At 36.4% G+C, this 22,151-nt stretch overlaps 3 protein-coding genes across 4 annotated transcripts; all 3 read left to right on the top strand.

Annotated features, from left to right (window-relative positions):
* Positions 1-1,053: 1,053 nt before the first annotated feature.
* On the top strand, positions 1,054-4,517 carry LOC137715576 (phosphatidylinositol:ceramide inositolphosphotransferase 3-like). Its single transcript, XM_068454919.1, has 11 exons — positions 1,054-1,375; positions 1,483-1,572; positions 2,118-2,204; positions 2,298-2,366; positions 2,563-2,643; positions 3,144-3,215; positions 3,327-3,387; positions 3,467-3,569; positions 3,697-3,792; positions 3,876-3,922; positions 4,177-4,517. Exons 1-11 carry the CDS (start codon positions 1,343-1,345, stop codon positions 4,296-4,298), a joined length of 861 nt encoding a protein of 286 aa, XP_068311020.1. The 5' UTR covers positions 1,054-1,342; the 3' UTR covers positions 4,299-4,517.
* A 6,699-nt stretch (positions 4,518-11,216) lies between these two features.
* LOC137715300 (serine/threonine-protein kinase BSK5-like) lies at positions 11,217-15,232 on the top strand. 2 transcript variants are annotated; one of them, XM_068454577.1, is made up of 10 exons: positions 11,217-11,484; positions 11,597-11,814; positions 11,913-12,048; positions 12,242-12,375; positions 12,451-12,556; positions 13,303-13,388; positions 13,679-13,867; positions 13,984-14,145; positions 14,310-14,423; positions 14,790-15,232. In XM_068454577.1, exons 1-10 carry the CDS (start codon positions 11,403-11,405, stop codon positions 15,030-15,032), a joined length of 1,470 nt encoding a protein of 489 aa, XP_068310678.1. In that variant the 5' UTR covers positions 11,217-11,402; the 3' UTR covers positions 15,033-15,232. The 2 variants fall into 2 exon arrangements, with proteins under 2 accessions (XP_068310678.1, XP_068310676.1); XM_068454575.1 differs by having other exon boundaries at positions 13,981-14,145.
* Positions 15,233-18,331: 3,099 nt separating this feature from the next.
* Positions 18,332-21,934, top strand: LOC137715575 (serine/threonine-protein kinase BSK5-like). Its single transcript, XM_068454918.1, has 10 exons — positions 18,332-18,564; positions 18,669-18,898; positions 19,086-19,221; positions 19,438-19,571; positions 19,668-19,773; positions 19,966-20,051; positions 20,305-20,493; positions 20,640-20,801; positions 20,962-21,075; positions 21,324-21,934. Exons 1-10 carry the CDS (start codon positions 18,492-18,494, stop codon positions 21,567-21,569), a joined length of 1,476 nt encoding a protein of 491 aa, XP_068311019.1. The 5' UTR covers positions 18,332-18,491; the 3' UTR covers positions 21,570-21,934.
* The last annotated feature ends 217 nt before the right edge of the window (positions 21,935-22,151 follow it).

Genomic DNA, 22,151 nt, shown 5'->3' with positions numbered 1-22,151 from the left:
TTTTGCAGAGATGATATTTACAGGGTGATTCATAGTATGAACGGTTCTGATCATAAGTACAAAGCTCTGTGATTAAAACACTAAGAGTTTTGAGTAGCAATTTTAACTCGTCTTTAAGTAGTCAAGTATTGTTCCAAACTTAGGAGGAAAGCCAAATGCAAAAATGAGGACGTATGACTGAGAAAGTGGATTAGTGTCTAATTTTATAATTTGACTTTTATTTTTTCGATTTACAAGCAATATTAAAAAAGAGAAAAACAAATTTGAAATCTTAGATGAAGAAAAAAATACGCTTGATCGATTGAACTATATTTTCTCTATTAGAGTTCAACATAACACTACCACTTCTTTACCGAGAAAAATCGAATCACTTCCAAGCACCAACACTATTACTTTAAGCACCGATATTAACCCTTTTTTAAAGTGTTTGTGTGTAACTAACTACTTGCACACAATCAAAGCATTGTGATGGCCAAAATAGAATTTCAATGTGGAAGATGTTATTAGTTCGAATCCTTCATCTTGTTGATTAATACATCACTTAGTATGATAGGTTTAGGTGTAGATTAACAATTTACATTATGTAACTAATCTAACTCACATCTGTAATAACATGATTTAAGGTGGACAATTCATTTACTCACAGGGTGCATTTTTGCTCCCTTAAGTGAGAGTAATGCTTACCCCATTGATATTGTTAGATTAGTTTAAATTTCGAGACTCGTGTCTTAAACTAATCAAATCAAACTAATCTAATGAGGAGGGTTGAGCAAAGATATATGTTTCTATACGTCATACAGATTGCTAACCGTACTTTGATATTTAACCAAAAAATAAAAAAGAGTTTTTTTAATTGTGCACTCCTCGAAAAAATATTTTTTTCTTTTCTTTTTAAATATAGAAATTTTTTGGAGTTCCATATCAAGTTGTTTTTCCAATAAATAAATAAATAAATTTATAATTACTTATAATTATCTGTTTAATTATCTCTCCCCCAACCACTCTAAAACCTTCTTCTCATAAATTTATAATTACTTATAATTATCTGTTTAATTATCTCTCCCCCAACCACTCTAAAACCTTCTTCTCTACTGCCACCGCCGAGGCTGAGGAGACCGAGACACAAAATACTCGGAGAGAATTTTATCTCGTTTTTTGAATTAGTCAAAATCCCAATCCCCAAATTTTCAAATTTTCAAAATTCAATCCAATTTTCTCAATTGATCCTCTTCTTTTGAATTTATTGTTATCGCGTCGGACGATTCGAATTCGAATTTATAGCGGTTAATTTGGAGTTGTTAATGCTGATTCATGACGAGCTCTAACCTCACATCCTCCCAAAATGCCGTTTATCTTTGCTCGCGAGGCTCCTAAGGTTGCTGCAATTTACAATCATGGCCGCCACTGTTCTTGCACTTCAAATTTTCAATTTTTATTTGTAATTTCAGCGTTAATTGATGAATTGATGCTTGGATTGTGCAGCTATGGAGGAAAGTATGCGCAGAGACTTCAACTGAGCTTTCGCTTCTCGCCGGAAATTGGAAGTTTGTCCTTGCTGGTCTCATTTTTCAGGTTTTCCTTCGGTTTCAATTTTCATTCATTTTGTACATGAAGTGTTTGTTTTTGTAGCATCTAGTTTGTATAGATGTTCATTACCTTGTGAACTTACAATTTTAGTACGCGATTATAATCGAATCATAGGAAAAGACATGATCATGGTAATGGTGTTTACGATGGTTTTGTGAACTACCATTAGTTGTAGTAGTTATGGTTCAAAGTTAGTGTTTAAATTTGAATCCCAAAGGAGTGGACTTTGAGGTTCGCTTCAATCCATAATCAATGATTCTGAACCGGGGATGGATTGATTGGTGTCGATTTAGTTCATATTATTTGTTGCGCTAAAGTGTGTAACCTGCGGAAGAATTGTAGCTGTTTCGGTGATATGAAGTTGAGACCCTTATGTGTTGGACAGTAAATTATGCTTTGGCCGAAATTATTCTCCCTATTCAGTGGAGTTTTCTTTCACTGGGTGGGGTCTTTGTGTTATTTGCTAAGATATCTTATGAGAATTGGTGCTTGTTCAGAAGTTTATCTAGTAGTTCTGTTTGTGTTAACAGTATCTTCATGGAGTAGCTGCTCATGGAGTCCATTATTTACATCGGCCAGGACCAACCCTTCAAGATGCTGGGTTCTTTCTACTCCCGGTGGGTATACTTTTAGTGATTTTATTGGGAGGGTTTAATGTTTAATAAAACATCTATCTTATCATTCTTTACTGTTGCTTGGTGTTATCTTAGGAACTTGGTCAAGCCAAAAATTATCTAAGTGAGACTCTCTTCGCTGTCATCTTCTTTTCCTTTATCTTGGTAAGCTTTCTGGTAGATAATATTAGAAGTTAATTTAGATTTATCCTGGACTTGTCTCTTGTTTTTGAAATGCTAGTTGTTCATGCAGCTCTCTATTTCTTTAACTTTGCTCCTTATTGCCTGTAGAAGTTTGATAGTACCTTAATCCAAAGTTTTTAGTTGTTGATTGCACTAATACTGTGTCTACTCTGTGCAGTGGACATTTCACCCTTTTGTTTTCCAGTTGAAAAAGATATATACAGTCCTGATATGGTGCAGAGTATTTGTGTATTTAGCCGTAAGTACAGCTTTATTTTTCAATAAATTTTTTTTTTCTTTCCGTTTTTGTACGCTGGTATATCTACATGTCCTATAACATCATCCATATTGATCTTTCTTATGGAAGTCATTCATCATGGCTACATATGTCCTTGTTTTAGGTGGAAGCTTTTAAGTGTTTCGTATCTTCTAATAAGCAATAAACATTCATGTCTACGGCAATTTGGTGAATATTCTATAGTAACTGCACGGATTAAAGGCTCCAAATCTGCTCATGGTTCCCAGATTATGTGACCTGCTTATATGATACTAATCCTTGAGCTTGGAGCATTTTCTGAAGCACCTGACTGGGAATTGCACTCAGAAACTCTTCAATTTATGAATAAAGAATGCACGACTTCTGTGAATTTTCTTAATTTCCATTGTATGGATCAATGGACTTAACAGTATCTTATGTTGTCCTGCTATATTTTCAGCCAGTATTTTACTATCTTTGCCTATATTTTGCATTTTGTTTAGGTGTGTCAAATGCTCCGGATCATCACCTTCTACTCCACTCTACTTCCTGGTCCAAGCTACCATTGTCGTGAGGTAAACTTATAGAAGACTGCAAGTTGTGGCTATTAGCTGGATGTAATCTTGAATCATTAAATTGTTGTAATTAAACAATGTTTTACAATCAGGTACAACTGTCTCTTTCAGGGCTCTAATCTTGCCAGGCTGCCCCCTCCAGAGAGTGCACTTGAAGTGCTCTTGATCAACTGTGGGTTTGAGTTTAATTCTTCAGTAACTCCATTAAGTGTAATGGCCTTCATGCTAATATGATGTACGTGAATGTGCAGTTCCCCAAGGCATTGTGTATGGTTGTGGTGATTTGATTTTTTCATCACACATGATTTTTACCTTAGTATTTGTGCGCACATATCAGAAATATGGAACAAGGAGGTAACTAATCTATATTGATAGGAGGATTGTATATACTTTCTTTTGTCATTGTTGGGGTGTGGGTGCGTGTTCTATGGATAAACTGGTATTCTTAATTTGTTGACACTACTGTTGCTTGTCATTACAGGTGCTTTAAGCAGCTTGCTTGGTCAGTTGCTGTGGTTCAGAGCCTCCTGATTCTAGCTTCTCGCAAACATTACACAGTGGACGTTGTTGTTGCCTGGTAACACGGATTCTGTTATGCTCTTTCTACTCGAATATCTTATAATATACTGGTCTGAGTGTAAGTCTTTTGTTGCCCTGCAGGTATACCGTGAATTTGGTAGTGTTCTTTATAGACCAAAAATTGCCAGGTTAGCAAAATGCAATTCCTATAATCTTATCTCCTCTTAAAACTGGGCGAAAGTTTGTTCTTGATTCCATCTTTCAGTTACATCATTATGATGTCTATAGTTGAATCAGTTTTGTATAGTTATTGACCGAAAGAAAGGGATTTTTTTTTTTTTTTTTTTTGGTATATATTTAGAACAAAGCAGAACTTTTAGTAAGCAACTCTTTAGAATACCCAAGGCTGTGTATCTGCTGACTCAATTCTAATCCTCCGCAGAACTGCCTGATCGATCTACATCTCAACCACTGCTACCAATGAACACCAGAGAGAAGGATAGCAAGAACAGAGAAGAGCTTGACAAATTCCGTAACGGAAATTCTGCCAACATTACCACTTGAGTCCGGAAAATCAGTAAATATTTCTTATATTCCCGTTCTGTTTGACATTTCCTTGAAACATAGTATGATAGATAGTTCAGAAAGTTTCGAGATAGGAACGTAGTTAGTATATGGTACATAGATGAGCAGCACAATGCAATCTCCGTCGGTTTAGCGAGGCGGGTAAACCTGATTTGTATGATTGCTGGAAATGGGAATGGAATGTTTTAGGTTTTCACATGCTTATCAGTTTCACTGTTTTCACTTTTTATCATCATCATCATCTTCGTAGAAATTAGAACGAATCGAGAAAAGCGGTGACTGATTGTGGATGAAATCCAAGTCATTGCCTTGGAGCACCAGGGTGTCATGTTTAAAGATTGTTTGAAATTTGGTCCACAAAACACCGAAACAGGTTGCGTGGGTGAAGAATGGGAGAGATGGAGAGACCAATGCACCTAGGACAACATGGCTTAGTGTTCTCTAAGGTAAATTAACTAGGGGTTAGGAACTCAGGGCTGGCATGACCCAAATATGCAATTTGATAATGCTTCTTGTCTGATGGGCCCACCAAGGAACACCACCACTTCCCTTTTAAAGTGATTTTATTTTGTCAGATGCCAAATCGTGTGATTTTAGTCCTTGGTTGTAGATTCAGTTGTCGGAGGTTAATTCCGTACTCTACTGATTGTACTATTCAAGGACAACTTAATTTTGTTATTTTTGGCATAATTAGCTCGAGAGTGACATATGCGAGGGTAAATACTAGATTGGACTTTCTCAGTGTAAAAACACCCCACGTGTTACTGCCGGATTCAGGATTTGAACCATAGGGTTTTAGTATTAAAGGTTCAAGTTTGTAGATAGAAGGAGAGAGCGAAGCGTGCAAAAAATAAAAAATAAAAAAAAGAAAAAGAAAAAAAGAAATAAGTTTATTTACTGAGGCATTTCTACGAGCACTTGATGGATTTGTTGTCGTTAGTCAAATCATGTTGCACGTATATCAACATATTTCAAAATAAGCGGTTTGATGAGTGATATTGAGAGAATTTGTCAATTATTTTCGACGTAACCTATCGAGATATGTCTAGCAGACATTATCTCAAATATTTGATGGGCATAAAAATTATCCATATCAAACATTTAGAGGGTTCTGAAACACACATTCCCATGTATATTTTCCGACTCCGAGTGGTCTTGAGACCACCTTGGCTAAATGTAAATCCGTCCCTACACACGTCTCACGTGTTACTATTGGTGAAAAATTGGTTGCGGAATTAAACTCCTGTCCTTAAACTGCAGTAACTAATCAACTATATGGTTTAAATCACTACGATTGGGATTACACGAAACAAATGGAAGTTCAGTACAACTAGAGGGACTAACCTATACTTTGGAATTTCCCAATTTTTTGAACATTGCTTGACAGTTAAGGAATCCTTCTTCCTTACAAATCATAAGCCGACACATAATATAAGAGTAAATCTCAGTTTACTACTCTCAAGTTTTGTGGTTTTCAACGTTTAGTACATGAAGTGTTATTCGTCCCAGAGTCATACCTAAAGTGTTAATTTTGGGATAGTTTCATACATCCGTTAGTCTGGCTGTTAAATCTACCGTTAATTGATGATGTGGCGCGCCATACGAACAATGACTGGGTGCCACGTGTCATTAAGAATATTAAAATAAATAATTAAATAAAAGTATTAAAAAAAAAAAAGGCACCCAGAACCCCTTCGTTTTCCCTGACCCTCCATCCCAATACAAGAATAATTAATTTTGCAGCTCCAAAACCATAATGGAGAAATTGAATCAAAAACCCACTTTTACCAAAAATTGGATAATCCAAACAATGGAGGAAACGAATATGAGGATCATAATCTATCCATATATTTAAATTCCACACATTTACCTCAAATCTAACAGATCTTATCCTCAATGATCAAAACGCACTCGGAGGGTGATAAATCAATTCAATCTCTGAAAAATACTCAATCAATCACAAATTTTCACCAGAAAAAGATTAAAGTTTGATGCAATAACAGCTTTAGATCCAAATATCATAGATTAATTAGGCATAATAAGAACAAAAGGGAAAGAGAGAGAGGGATCTGAGAACGAGACCATCTCCATCCTTGTCGAGTAGGCTGAACGCCTCCTTGAACTCGGAGATCTAGTCGTCGGTGAGTTGATCAGCCATTGTTAAGAGCATTTGGCTTCCGAGAAAATCACAGAGAAAGTGTCCAAAATGAAAAGGAAAATATGTCTGTGCGTGTCTCGAATATGGAAAAATGTGAGAGACGGGTAGGCTTTATATATCCAAAGAAAGAGTGGTGGAAGGGACGGAGGGGTGGAGGGGTGGAGAGGTGGAGCCGTGGAGGGGGTGGAGGAAGACGAAGGGGTTGTGGGTGTGTGTGTGTTTTTTTATTATTTTTAAATACTTTTATTTAATTAATTATTTTAATATTTTTTTAATGACATGTGGTGCCTAGTCATTGTCCACATGGATGTCACGTCATCAGTTAACAGAAGACTTAACAACCAGATTAACGGATGTATGAGACAGTTTCAAAATTAACACTTTAGGTACGACTCTGGGATGAAAAAAAATTCATGTATTAAATATTAAAAACCATAAAACTTAAGAGTAATAAACTGAAATTTATTCTAAATATAAATAACTAAATAAAGTTTACCATGAAAACTAAAGAACAAATAAAATATTATGTCCACAGATCCCCAAGCTACTGAGCCAAGTATCTTAATTTCATTCTCTTTTCATAATTTCATAAGTTGTTGAAACATGAAGACATCACTCATCACATCACTCGTCACATCACTCGCCTCTCATGCTTTTACTTCACCATCTGAGGGACTGTTTATTTTGACATTGGCATGGCAGATCCCCAAAGTGAGCACGTCAGACAATTCGTCTAATGCGACAGTCGAAGACAAGAATTTCTCTTAATTTTTTTAACAAAATTGGGAAATAAACAGTGTAAGAAAATTGACATCCATGGAATTCAAATTTCTTTAGTATAACTTTATTCTGTCGACAAAAGATCCGAGGAAAGATACCAATCATTTTGTGCTAGCATGGGTGATGATGTGGAAAACTTTTACATGGTTCCAGCACAGATCCAATAGAATTTAGCCACCCCGCAGCTAGCATCGGTCTCATATATTTTTGTTACAGTCTGATACAGTGCGACAACATTATGCAAAATAAACTTAAGTAAAGCTGATGCCGGATTTTATAACCAAGGTTGATTGTCTGTCGTTCAAATTGAGCCTTGTAAGTCGTTAAACTAAGATGCCCTTGGTTTCGCATTCATATTCCTTGGCAATTAACAAAGAACAAGCAAAGTTAATCAAGTCTGGTCAATCATTTACGTTCTAATAATGTTATTTGTACACTTAATATAATTTACTCATTCGTTGAATTGCTATAAAAGAAATGGATGACGATTTTTTAGAAGTGTTCGAATAACAACTCACATAATTTCTTGCTTTGGACTAAAATTTCAAGATATATTGAAAATTTTGAATTTTTGGCTACATAATTCTTAGGATCTTCGTTTTTTTTTTCTTAAAAAAAAAAAAACACAAAAAACAAAACAAAAAGTGACCAGTTGGTGGCTTTGCCACAACATTTGCCCTTCTGGGAATTAGAAAGACTCAAAAAGACATTTCAACCTCCCATAGTCACTTATCGTATGATTCACCAGCAACGGTAAGATCTTAGTTAAGGATATATGATTGACCTCTCCTACCAAATTAGAAAAAAGATATAAATAGTGAAGTGGATGAGTGAATTGGTGTGATCGTTGGTCAGGATAGCTTTTGTTGAATATGTTTTTAAGCATGTGGTCCATAAGGTAACATGGTCTTGCATCTAAGTATGGGACTTAATATAATTAAGGCACATTTCATAAGAGCAAAAAAGAGCTCATCTTTCTCCTCATGCTTTCCAAATGCTGAGCTCATCGAGAAAATTTGGAGCATGTGAATATATTCATGTTGTTACTAGTTTACTCATTATGATAATAATTATTGACTATATAATTAATATTTCATATATGGAGACAAATTCATGGCACTATCTTTTTTATAGTATTTTTTACACACATTTTTATAAGACCTATTCCGTAATGCATTTTAATGATCCGAATTGTCTATTTTTTAGAACATTATTCATAGATCATCTTTGCAAAAAATTAGACAAATACAAAGTCATTAAGACATACATTTATAGTAGACAAAATGGACAAATACGGCTCTACAAATAAACCCTAACTCTTTAGCCAACGTCATATGGACATACATTTATAGTAAACAAAATGGACATATACGGTTCTACAAAGAAACCCTAACTCTTAAACCAACACCATATGGTTTCAGATTTAGATGAATTTTGGTAGACATGAACCTAGAGGGGAGACCTAAAGATAGATGGTTCGGGTGGTTAAAATATATTACGAAGCGAGCCCCACAACAACGTGTGCCAAAAATTATGTAAAAAAGTAATGTCATGGATCCGGCCCTTTATAAATTATGTCATAATATGTAATTATGTATAAATATGTATACATATACAAACTCAACATCAATGAAGTATACACTATGTGATGGTGAGGCAGACAAAGTATTTTTGTATTTGTATTGAATTTTGGAGCACAACAATTATATCGTTATGTGATATTACAGATTCACATATTATAATATCAACATACGTTTCCTAATTAAAGTATTACTATTAATTAAAAAAAAAAAATATATATATATATATATATATAATATCAATTAATATATACTCAAGTTACTACTACATAACGATGCCATTGTCACACTGAAATCTTTATCATATTGATAGTAAATTAAAGCTGCAAACATCTATTTTATATGACAATTATGTCAATTATAAAACCTTTATTTGTGCACAAGAGGAGCTGGAAAAGTTGGTCAAGAAGATAGGTTGAATGCCTTCTTCATCATTTGAGGCATGTCTGGCTACAACATTGCATTATGCTTTTAGTTTCATCTTTTATGTGCACAAAATCATGACTAATTGTGTTGTTTATCTGCATTGCTCAACTGTCCAACTTCATAAAAACTAAATAAATTGATTGCTTTATTTAATTATTTTAAATTTTGGGTTGACATAAAAAATAGTATTTGGATCCTCGTTGGTACTTTAGTGTCTAGAGTTTAAGGACTAAGGAATCTGGGTCTTTGGTTTGTATAAAAGAGACATCGGAACTCTTGATTTGTGTAACGTGGGCAAGCAAATTAGTTAATAAGGAGTCGAATTCAATTTGAATGGTCTGAATTGTTTGATCTTTAAGCTTGGATAATGAGATATGAACAAAATATCTATCTTAAAAAATGTACTATTGGTGGTACCCAGTCAGCTTCAAATTTGATATGATATGATTCACAGCTTGTTCTAACCATTTTAGTCTTTTTGTTTTCAAAGCTTTTATAAGATAAAACACCGTCATCCATGACTGCAACTTTACCTAAATTTAGTCTAAGGTATAATATTTGATTAAAAAAATAAGTTTACGTGTAATATTGAAATCTCACTTCTTTGATTATCTTTGGGATTATGCTTTTCGGAATACAATTACATGTTGTTATCAGTTTACGTGTTACAATATAGATGAACAATATGAATGATATATCATAATTTTAAGGGAGTTTTAATAAAACACTTCAAGTACTATTCACTTTTTAACAAAAATGACATTTTTACTCTAAAAAGTCACTCCTGATACTATTCACTTACACCACCTTTTTGTCAATTTGATTAAAACTCAAAGTTTTCAAGCAATTTTCATTAGTTTTCCTTAATTTTAAGGGAGCAATTTTCGTAATTAGATTCTCTTAATAACAACTTAACCTGTAAAGCTGCAAACATATTATATTGTTAAACTGTCAATTCACGATTACACATTTAATAAAATTTACATAAAAAAAGCCTCACATGTTTTAGGGAGCAATTGTATTAGTTAATACCAAATCAAAGTTCAAAGCTTTGAATTCCACTAATGTTTATCTATTTTGGTTGACAATTCCACTAATGTCATTTTTCATTTGTTGAATCTTTGACCTCATCCCATTGCTTCTTTCTAATAAATAACATACTTGGATTTCGCATATGAATCATACATGAAGCAAAAGTGAAAACAAATTAAAATTTTCTTTTCTATGTATAGACCAAATATGAATATCATTTTATTGCAAGAGGGCAAACGTCTAGAAGAAGTAGATGTAAATTAAGTTGACCGATTCTCTTGCACAAAATTTAAATTTCCTTTTCTGTAAATAGACCATTCTAGAATATCATAATCTTATTGCAAGAAGTATTTTTTAAGTTTTTGTAGGAATCCGACGGTTTGGTTTCCTTACTTAGAATTTTTCTATATTTAAGTTTTTTTCTTTAACTCACTGTATTCTGTGTTCAAATATTTCTTTTTGATGTACTTTATAGTAATAATACCACTTAAATAATAAGAAATATCATCTTATCAAAATAAAAGACAATAGAGAGAAAGAATCAAAGCAAAAGAGGAAAAAGAGTAAAGAAAACAATGATTAGACAGAGAAAAGGCCAAAGGGAGAAGATTGAAAACGAAAACAAAAAAGATAAAAAAAAAAGTTGGAGCGAGAAAGAAATGCAGAAAACGAGGGAAAGATGAAGTGCTAGTGAGATAAAAAAATAAAAAATAAAAAAAACCCAGAAAAACGGGACGACATTGGATCCAGAAAGTTACTTTTGGGTTTAAAAATTTTCTCTCACTTTCTCACTTTCTCACCTTCCAAACACTTCCTACATTTAAAATAAAAATAAGGAAAAAATAAAAAATGCAACCTCACTTGGTTTTTATTTGACCATATTTCTTCTTCTCCATTCTCCATCGTTTTCCTTACCCTATCCATCATTCGTTCCGTCTCTCTCTCTCTCTCTCTCTCTCTCTCATCTCCAAAAACCCTTCTCAAACCCTCTCTCTTGAGTCCCCAGGAAAGTGATAGAGAGAGAAGCCTCACTTTCTAGAGAGAGAAACTCACACACAACGGCATTTCCAGCTTTTTTTCTCTCTCTAGGATTGGATTTATCTGCAAATGGGAGCTCGTTGCTCCAAGTTTTCCCTCTGCTTCTGGCCGTCCAATACCAAATCCAATCCCAACGACTCTTCAGACCCAGGTGAGCTTTTCTTCTTCTTACTCTTTTCCTGTTTGCAAGTTTTTAACTTTTTCATTTTCCGTCACTTTCCCGAGAAAATTTCATACATTTCTTCTTTCTGGTGAGGCTGCAGAGAATAAGAACAAAAATGAGGATTCGCTTCCTGGGTTCAGCGAGTTCAGCCTGGACCAACTGAAAGCTGCCACGTCAGGATTCTCGTCGGAGAACGTGGTCTCCGAGCACGGAGAGAAAGCTCCCAATGTGGTCTACAAAGGAAAGCTCGAAGACGGCCGTTGGATCGCCGTTAAGCGCTTCAACCGATTAGCTTGGCCTGATTCGCGCCAATTTCTGGTAATTTTGGAAGTTGACTAAATTGTGCTTCTTTCTTTTTTGGGTTCTGTTTTTGGGATTCTAGGTGTGAAAATATGTGGTGGGTTTGTTGGTTGCAGGAGGAGGCTAGAGCTGTGGGGCAGCTGAGGAACGAGCGATTGGCGAATTTGATCGGGTGTTGCTGTGAGGGTGACAATAGATTGCTTGTGGCCGAGTTCATGCCTAATGAAACTCTCTCTAAGCATCTCTTTCATTGTAAATTACCCTCTGATTTAAAACCCCTATTCGGTTTTACTCTTGATTTAGTTTTGCTAAATTTGGCTTGTTTTCGAGTTTTTGTTGTTTTTAGTGCATTTGTTGAAGCAATCAAATTCAACTGTGACTTACTTGAGCTGAAATTAAGAAAAGTTAAGAAATTGATTAGATTGGTTGAATTAAACTGTTGTAGGGGAAGCTCAGCCGATGAAATGGGCAATGAGGTTGCGAGTGGCTTTATATCTCGCGCAAGCTTTAGACTATTGCAGCAGTAAAGGGCAGGCGTTATACCATGATCTTAATGCTTATAGAGTTCTCTTTGATCAGGTAATAGCTTTTGATCCTTTTGAAATTGTCGTAATCTTTTGTTGGCGGTTGATTACATTAGTGAGTACTTGGCAGGATGGGAATCCCAGACTCTCCTGCTTTGGTCTTATGAAGAATAGCAAGGACGGCAAGAGCTATAGTACCAACCTGGCTTTCACCCCTCCAGAGTACTTGAGGACTGGTAATTAATACCATAATTGCTTTAGCCGATCTGAAACAACATTTAGTGCTATAACACTTGCACTATGTTTGATAGGATGGAGAGGAGGAGGAAAAATGACCTTTATCTTCCCATGTGATTTACCCCATGGTCCCCATCCATCTTCCTATTTCTGTTTCGTCCCCATGAACATAGTTTTGTTGCGTCTTCCCATGTAAATTCAGAACCTCATATTTTTTCCTAGAGTAAAAACTTGTATTGTCTGTTTTTCCAAGATCTACTTTTATGAAAAACAACTGGAAGTGAAAACAAGTGAGGATGCTATACAAACGTCAACTAATGAGCGATTGAAGTTGTTTGTAATGCATTGTCATCTGAGTGAGTTGAAAAATAGCAACTAATAATGATTATTCAACAAGGGCTTCTGGAGTAGTGGCCTTTTGGACTGGTTATGACTTTACGTTATTCATGATCTCTTATTCATATTTCCTTATCCCCTAAAGAAAATTTCACTGGGAGAAGGGCTTAAAACCTCCACATTAGCATGCACGATATTTGAACATGTTGTATGGTGATAGAGTCTTTAGTTGGGCTATTCTATTGATTGCTATTTTTCAACCCAGTAAGACTAAATGGATGAAGATGAACCTGGTAGCATGGGAAAAAACTTTTGATGCTTCTATATTTGTTGTATGCATGAGGTTTGAACACACTTCCACGGGCGATAAAAGTCTCTAGTCAGGCTAATTCTTATCTTTATTTGGCAGGAAGAGTGATACCAGAAAGTTTAGTTTACAGCTTTGGGACCCTATTGCTTGATCTGCTCAGTGGAAAACATATTCCCCCAAGCCATGTAGGATTTCTTTTCTTTATAATAATCGAGGTGGATGGTCTGATATTTTTCTTGACATCTGTGGCACTTTATGGCCTACAAAAGTAACTTGTTTAAAATTGCTTTAAGCATTTACCAAATTTCCCAAGTTAAATCTATCTGGTTGTGTTGCACTCTCAGCATTTACTGCTTATGTAATTGGCTTAAATTTTTTCTGAATTATGTGGTGATTACAATTTCATTGAAACCAGATTAAGATTGTCATATTAGGAAGCTTCTAGCTGAATAATTACGTATTTTCTTTGTGGAAGGCACTTGACCTGATACGCGGCAAAAACTTTTTGATGCTGATGGACTCATGCTTGGAAGGTCATTTCTCAAATGATGATGGAACTGAGCTGGTGAGGTTAGCTTCGCGATGCTTGCAGTATGAACCTCGTGAAAGGCCAAACGCCAAGTCTCTTGTGACTGCCCTCATTCCTCTTCAAAAAGAAACTGAGGTGTGCTGATGCAAAACTAAGTTGATTTTCTCTGTTTTGCACAACTGGTTTGCAGTAATGCTGCAAATAGAATACCATGAAGGTATTATGTCATCTCATGTAGTGGTTTGTAGCAGGTTCCATCATACGTTTTGTTGGGTATTCCACATGGAAATACGCCTCTGAATCAGACATCGTTGTCACCTCTAGGTGAAGCTTGCTCGAGATTGGATCTTACTGCAATACATGAAATATTGGAGAAGCTTGGATACAAGGATGATGAGGGGGTCACAAATGATGTTAGTGATCCTCAATTCTACTTTTCTGTCGTCTATTTTCTGACATATGCCAGCCATTATTATTATCTTTTTGGTCATCAATATCATGCCGCAGTTGTGTATGAGCTGCTTTTTATGTTGGTTTTTGTGTAATGCACTGCCCTTACTTTGAAGTTACCTTGCAGCTTTCTTTCCAAATGTGGACAAATCAAATACAAGAGACATTGAACTCTAAGAAGCATGCAGATGCTGCATTTCGAGCAAAAGACTTTGCTACCGCCATAGATTCGTATACAGAAGTAAGGCACAAACTTAGGATTACAAAATATGTTGGTCATAAGTTCTGTCGTTAGAATCCAGATACTATTAATCAATACCTGTGATATTAGGAAGATGTTCATTTAGTTGAAAGCTTTAGCGATATAATTTGTTTCTTTATCTAGACCAGTAAAGAAAATTACATAGAAAACTTATTAGCGGTTGGGCTTTTCTGTCTCGTAATAGAAATCTATGACTTTCCATAAATTTTACATGATTAGAAACGGTAGTCCCTAAGAAAATATTTGCTGTGCCAGCCGGCTACTTTTCATTTGACAGATAGAGAGTAGGACTGGATATGCTTCTCATCTTACTCATAGGCAGATCTTTGTTTCTTTTTATTGCAGTTCATTGACGGTGGAACAATGATATCCCCAACTGTGTTTGCTCGACGTTGCTTATGTTACTTGATGAATGGCATGGCGCAAGAAGCTCTTGGAGATGCAATGCAAGCCCTAGTAATAAACCCCGAATGGCCGACTGGATTCTATCTTCAAGCGGCTGCCCTCAAGAGCCTGGGGATGGACAACGATGCGCAGGAAACGCTAAAAGACGGATCATCCTTGGAAGCCAAAAGAGAGAAAAACTGAAATTGTATAGGTGTTTTTTTCCTCTTCATTTAAATTTGTATCTAGTTTTCTTTCCCAATTTGGCATTTGGTCTTGGTGTTTTTTTCTTCTTGTATTTTGATATATAGGAATCAAGTTTCTTTGTTTGTTTCCTCATGTAACATGTCCCTTTGGAACAATATGTTACATTACGTGCCATTTATTATTATTTACCTTTTTAATCCAAGAAAAATTATCATATTTCAACCACGAAAAAAGGAGTTCTCATTTCGCATGCTTGGGCTTGTGGCTTGATTGCTCGGCCCAGCTCAACATGAGAAAACCCAATCTAACCGCGTTTAATTGGGCTGGGCCTCGGTCAAAGCTGTTAAGTCCGGACCTGACAAAGTCGAGCTCATTGTGGCCTGACTCAAGCCTTTAGATAACATTGTGTCAATACTCCCTAGACCTTGAGGGGTTGATTTAGACAGTACAAGGTTTACAGTACACTCCCATGTGGATCTTATTTCTCTCTAATTGCTGGGACCTTAAATCACAATCTACGGTTGCTAGACGTTGCTTGTGTCATTTGATGAGTACACAAAAAATCTTGTTGATTCGCGGTGTTGGACTATTTGGCCGGTCTTTGTGAAACTTTGACAAAAAGCTGGCACATCCTTGCAAGTTAAAAGCTCACCTAAACAGAAAAGGGGTGGAAGGTGTTGTTCTTGTTCCCTTCTTTCTGGTAGGGCTGGGCACTTGGAACCAAAAATCGAAACCGAAACATGAATCAAATCGAATCGCACCGAACAATTTGGTTTTGTGGTTTTGAAACGATTTCGGTTTGAAACCGAATAGCAATGTAGGAAAACGGTTTGGTTTTGGTTTTAGCTTTTGAAAACCGCACCAAAACCAAACCACACCACAAATATTAAAAATACCTTTAATTAAATATCCATATTAGATGTTATGTTTTAATTGGTTGTTTGTTACACTTCATACATTTAATTAGTTGTTTCCTGCTTAGTTCTACTCTCGGTCTCATTTGGCACTGGGGACAAAACATTTTTCATAATACTGGGGACAAAACATTATCATAATATTAGTTCCTGTGTATGCATGTAAATCAGATTCAGATATGTATGTTTTTTGTCCTCAATTGCTCTGTTTTGGCGATTTTTACTTTTCTTAGGCGCTGATGGCGGGTCCTAGGCAAGGTACTGAAGGCTTCAATATTGGTTTTTTTGGGTGATGAATGTGAAAGGGTAATAGATATTGACAATGGTACCTTAATTTGTAAAAAAATCCGTTTATTCTGGTTGAAAATAGAATTTTTTTTCATTTTGTATGTAAATGGTTTGAAACTGAATCGAACCGAACCAAACGATTTGATTTGATTTTGATTTTGACTTCAAAACCGCATCAAACCGAACCGTAAAAAATTGTGGTTTCAGTTTTGGTTTCACTTAAAACCTCACCAAACCAAACCGTGCCCACCCCTACTTTTTGAAAGAGGGATGAGGATCCTCTTGTGAGGATCCCAATTCATCTTAGCCATTCATCGTACATTGTGCATTCAGTTTTTTTTTAGGTACTGTATGTGTTCAATTTTAAATAAAAAAACTTAAAATGATTTACGGCTGCAGAATGATTGATGAACAATAGGATGAACTAATCCGTAGAATTCTCACAAAGAGGATCCGAATAGGATCCTATTCCTGAAAGAGTACTATCATATTGCCATCTCAGATGACAAGTCAGCACAAAATCCATGTCAGCGCTGTGAATCAAGTCAGCAATTGCCTGACTCGGTTAGTTAATGTTTGACTATTAGTTGTTAAATGTGTGATTAGCTCCTTTTTATCTTTTCGGAGTCAGAAAATGAGAGGAATTTCATAAAAAGCTGGCAAGGCTTTTGCATATTACGCGTTCTCGTGGACGCAGGAATTCGAAAGGGAAAAGAAAGTACATAAAACTGTCGCATATTAAACTATAGGACCCGTAGCCATTTGTTCTTTTCACCAATGGAAAATGGATTCTTTCCTAATCCTTTTCATCTAATTCTCTTCATCAAACAATCAGGATTCTTGAAATTTGATTCAACGGCTACAAACACGGACACACTCTAAAAGTTATAATAACTTTAACCGTTAGATCAAATTTTAAGAGCCCAAATTGTTTGATGAGGAAGATTAGATGGAAGGGATCCAGAGGCGGTCCCTTTCCTTCACCAATGACAAAAAAAATTCAGCTTGTCAACTCAATTCAAATTTGGAAAACGCTAGAAAGACCAAAATTTTGGACCATATTTTATAAATCACATGAATGTGGTAATTGATTGTTGAAACTTTTTCTTTAATAATTTAAAGAACATGGATTTATAAGCTGGATAACGCTAGGTATATCAAAATTGGTTGCAAATTTACTTCAAAATTTTGGTTTCCCTAGCATTGTCATTTGTAAGTCACGTCATGTGGTTTACGAGAGATGGTTTAAAAATTTAGTTTATCTAGTATCACCATACAAATATAATTCAAAACACAAAATGCTCAATGCAATTAGTAATCGAGCAACTCAACATATGTAATATCGCGAGTTTTCTGACGTGAGCTTTACACTCTTCAACAAATTCAAAGAGTTGTGTGTGAAAGGTTTCGCTTCTAGTGTCACGAAACAGGACTTGTGCTTAATTTGGAAGGAAGTTTCCCTTCTAGTTCTGGTCGACTTTGCGCCCTTCCCGACTGAAGTCAATGCGACAACGGCGTGGTGGCTTCCTCTACATAAAAATGTCGCATGTTAAACTATAGGACACGTAGTCATTTGTTCATTTCACCAATGACAAAAAAAAAATCAGCTTGTCAACTAATTCAAATTTAGAAAACGTTAGAGGGACTAAATTTTTAGACTATCTTTTAAAAATCACATGATATGACGGTTGATTGTTGAAATTTTTTTTAATAATTTAAAGAAGATGAATTTGTAAGCCGGATAACGCTAGGTAGATCAAAATTGATTGCAAATTTGGTTTCCTTAACATTATCATTTGTAAGTCACGTCATGTGATTTACGAGAAATAGTTTAAAATTTTGATATCTCTAGTATTACCCTTCAAATTTTATTCAAAATACAAAACGCTTAATGCGATTAGTAATCGAACAACTCAACATATGTAATATCGTGAGTTTTCTGACGTGAGATTTACGCTCTACAACAAATTCAAAGAGTTGTGTGTGAAAAGGTTTCCCTTCTAGTGTCACGAAACAGGACTCGTTGCTTAATTCGGAAGGAAGTTTCCCTTCTAGTTCTGGTTTGACATTGCGCCCTTCCAGTCCGAAGTCAATGCGAAAACTGCGTGGTGGCTTCCTCTACAAATAATATACCGCCACTGCGAAGTGGCAGCAGAAGCAGAGACGCCGGCCACAAACATTTTAGAGAGAGAAGGCCATACAGTCACATATTTCAGAGCTCGTTTCTCTCACTAGATTTTGATTCCTCAGCCAAATGGGAAACGGTTTCTGCCTTTGCTTCCGGCCGTGCAACACCATATCGAATATCGAAGACTCGTTAGACGCAGGCGAGGCGCTTTTCTGTTGATTCTTTTACACTTTCTAACTTTTTTTCCGTCACTTTCCCGGGAAAATCCTGACTTTTTTCTTATTTTTCTTGCGTGAAATGCAGAGAATAGGGGCAGGGACAAAATGGACTCTCCGTCTCTGGTGCCGGGGTTCAGTGAGTTCAGCCTGCAGCAACTGAAAGCTGCCACATCGCAGTTCTCGTCGGAGAACGTTGTCTCCAAGCACGGCGAGGATGCTCCTAATGTGGTCTACAAAGGCAAGCTCCAAGACGGCCGTTGCATCGCTGTTAAGCGCTTCAGCTGCTCCGCTTGGCCTGATTCCCGCCAATTTCTGGTCAGTTTGACACGCTAAATTTTTCTTCATTAAATTTGCTTTTAAATTTGTGTATGTAATGTAGTCTTGTAATCCGGCGATGAAACAGACATTCGTTCTTCTATAGGTGCTGCATAAATAAAGAAGGGACGTCCTGCACAGAGAATTTCTGTAGTAATATACTAATATGTGTTGTGTATGGTTATAGGAGAACGCTAGAGCTGTGGGGCGTCTGAGGAACGAGCGTTTGGCGAATCTGATCGGGTGCTGCTGTGAGCGCGATCAGAGATTGCTTGTGGCAGAATTTATGCCTAATGAAACTCTCTCCAAGCATCTTTTCCATTGTAAGTACCACTCTAATGTTAAAATTCTTTTTCTTTGCTAGTCTGAGGTTTATTTTTTTGATTACTGGTATGTTTATGATGAAAATAGGATTTGTCAATTAATCCCCAGGTTTGTTATGGACACAGATCATTCAAGATTTTGATTTTTTTGGTGTTCTTTTTTCGGTCTAAGAGAAGTAGAAACTTTAATTATTGAATCGGTTGCAATTGGTGTAGGTGAGAACCAGCCTATGAAATGGGCAATGAGGATGCGAGCGGCGTTGTACACGGCACAAGCTTTGGCCTATTGCAGCAGTAAAGGGCAGGCGTCGTTCCAAGATCTTAATACTTGCAAAGTCCTGTTTGATCAGGTAATTTTATAATTGTGGCTGTGAGGCTTTTGCTCTTTTAGATATTGTAGGTAGCCTTTTGATTGTCATTGCTTACACTGCGTTGACACTTGACAGGATTGGAATCCCAGACTCTCCTGCTTTGGATTCATGGAGAATAGCAAAGATGGCAAGAGCTATAGTACCAACCTCGCTTTCAGCCCTCCTGAATACACAAATAAAGGTAACACCCTCATTGCTTCAGCCAACAGAGACCAGTATTCAATCTTGTAATGCATACACTGTCTGGTAGAAGAGGGAGAGGGGACGGAAATTACGAGCTTACAGCTTCTATATCAGTATGCATGAGTATTGAATAAATTTCCCGAGGCAGGGAAGTCCTTGATTGAGCTAACATATAGCTTTCGGTTGGCAGGAAAAGTGATACCGGAAAGCGTGGTTTACGGCTTTGGAACCCTGTTGCTTGATCTGCTCAGCGGTAGACGTATCCCACCAGCCCATGTAAATTTTCTTTTCCTAATGTCTTTCATTGACGTGGATCGTTGTTCTGATATTTTTATTGACATCCAGTGGAAGATTTGTGGCCTATAAATGTAACTTGGCTTTAATGTGCTCCAAGTTAAAGCTATCTCTGCTTGTGTATCATTCACAGCATTTCGAGATTAAATATTTGGCTCTTAAATGCTTATGAATTGAGTGATTAATTCCATTTGAAATGTTTTAACTGAATTCTTTTCAATTTTCTCTCTGCAAGGCGCTTGAACTCATAAGCGATAAAAATTTGTCGCTGCTGTTGGACTCATGCTTAGAAGGCCATGTCTCGAATGATGATGGAACTGCACTGGTGCAGTTAGCTTCACAATGCTTGCAGTCTGAACCTCGTAAGAGGCCGAATGTCATGTCTCTTGTGGCTGCCCTCGTACCTCTTCAAAAAGAAACTGAGGTATGCCAGGCTTTATTTATCTGGAAAGGTCATGCTTTAGCATACGCGTTGAAATGTGATTTGGTATTGCCTCTGTTTCAAAATGCTTATTTGTAAATGGAATACCTTAAAGGTGGAATATACTTTCATCCAGTGGTTTGTCGCAGGTTCCGTCATATGTTTTGAGGGGTATCCCCCATGGGAATGTGCCTCCAAAGTCGCCGACATTTCTATCACCTCTAGCTGATGCTTGCAGAAGATTGGATCTAACTGCAATACATGAAATATTGGCGAAAGTTAGATACGTGGATGATGAAACTAGGCACGAAGTTAGTGATCTCAATTCTAACTTCTGAATGTTCTATTTTGTGAGATCTGCCAAGGGAAAAGAACTGGCTTTCTATCTTGCAGTGATCACTTACGTTTATTACCAACCAGTTTATGCTAAACTATGTCTAACGCACGACCTTTACTTAAATTCCCTTGCAGCTTTCTTTCGATATGTGGACAGAGCCAATGAAGGAGGCAATAGATTTTAGGCAGAAGGGGGATGCTGCATTCAAAGAGAAAAATGTTGCCATCGCAATAAGTTCTTACACAGAAGTAAGTCACTAATCTTGAACTGCAAAACTATCTTGTCATAATTTCTTTAGTGTCCAGATATATTGGAAAGTCACTTGATTTTGTTTGTGAACAAGATATAATTAGCGGTGGGGTTATGGAAACTAAGCTATGATAACTTAAAAAATACACTTTACCAGTTTAGTACTACGCATATTAAATGGATATATAGTAGAAATGGATTCACTTATCAGTTTAGTCCTAAGTGAATCTTCTTATTTTCGTTGCAGTACATTGGTCGTGTGACCGTGAAATCGCCAACTATGCTGGTTAGACGGAGCTTGTGTTACTTGATGAGTAGCAAGGCAGAAGAAGCTCTTCGAGATGGCCAGGAAGCCCTAGCAGAAAAGCGTGAGTGGCCAACTGCCTTCTATCTTCAAGCAGCAGCCCTAAAGAGCCTCGGGATGGACAATGACGCGGAGGAAATTCTAAACGTTGGCATATCCTTGGAAGTCAAGAAACTGGATATAAGCTGAAAAGTGAGTAATACGTGGTTTTTCCTCTTCGGCGTCTGAGTTCTTCTGATGCAGCACGAAAGGATTGGCCCTAACAATCTTTAGGTTGGTCTTCACGTATATTTTCATTTATTTTGATCTGTAGAAGCCAGTGGCTATATAGAAGTCAAGACAGTTGTTGTTTCCTCTTCTATACATGTTCAGATACTGATGTTGGTCTGAGAGGCTCAAGATCTTTTAAGCCCTTAACACAAAGACTTTCATGTTTAGTACGTGAGAAACTCTTAGCACATTTCCTCATGTGTATAGGGTACCTTGAGCGTAACACTTGTTCAAATTTTAATAGTAACGAGAGATTGTTTGGCATGGATATTCTTTAAATACCATGTTAAAATGTGAACATTGAACTTAAAACCAATTGTTAATAGGCAGATAATCTTCTAATCAACACTGGAATGTAAAAACCTAGGTTGCTAATATGATCATGTTAACAAGCTACTTAGAATTACAGTTTAGTAATATTTCTCTGTACTTATAAAAGCGAGAGTTCTTAGATTCGATTCTCGCCAAAAATAGATTTGAACCACATTATTACTACCCATT

Source organism: Pyrus communis, chromosome 14 (genome assembly GCF_963583255.1).
Source record: "Pyrus communis chromosome 14, drPyrComm1.1, whole genome shotgun sequence".
Classification (NCBI taxonomy): Eukaryota; Viridiplantae; Streptophyta; class Magnoliopsida; order Rosales; family Rosaceae; genus Pyrus; species Pyrus communis.
This window is presented reverse-complemented; position numbering and strand designations above follow the sequence as displayed.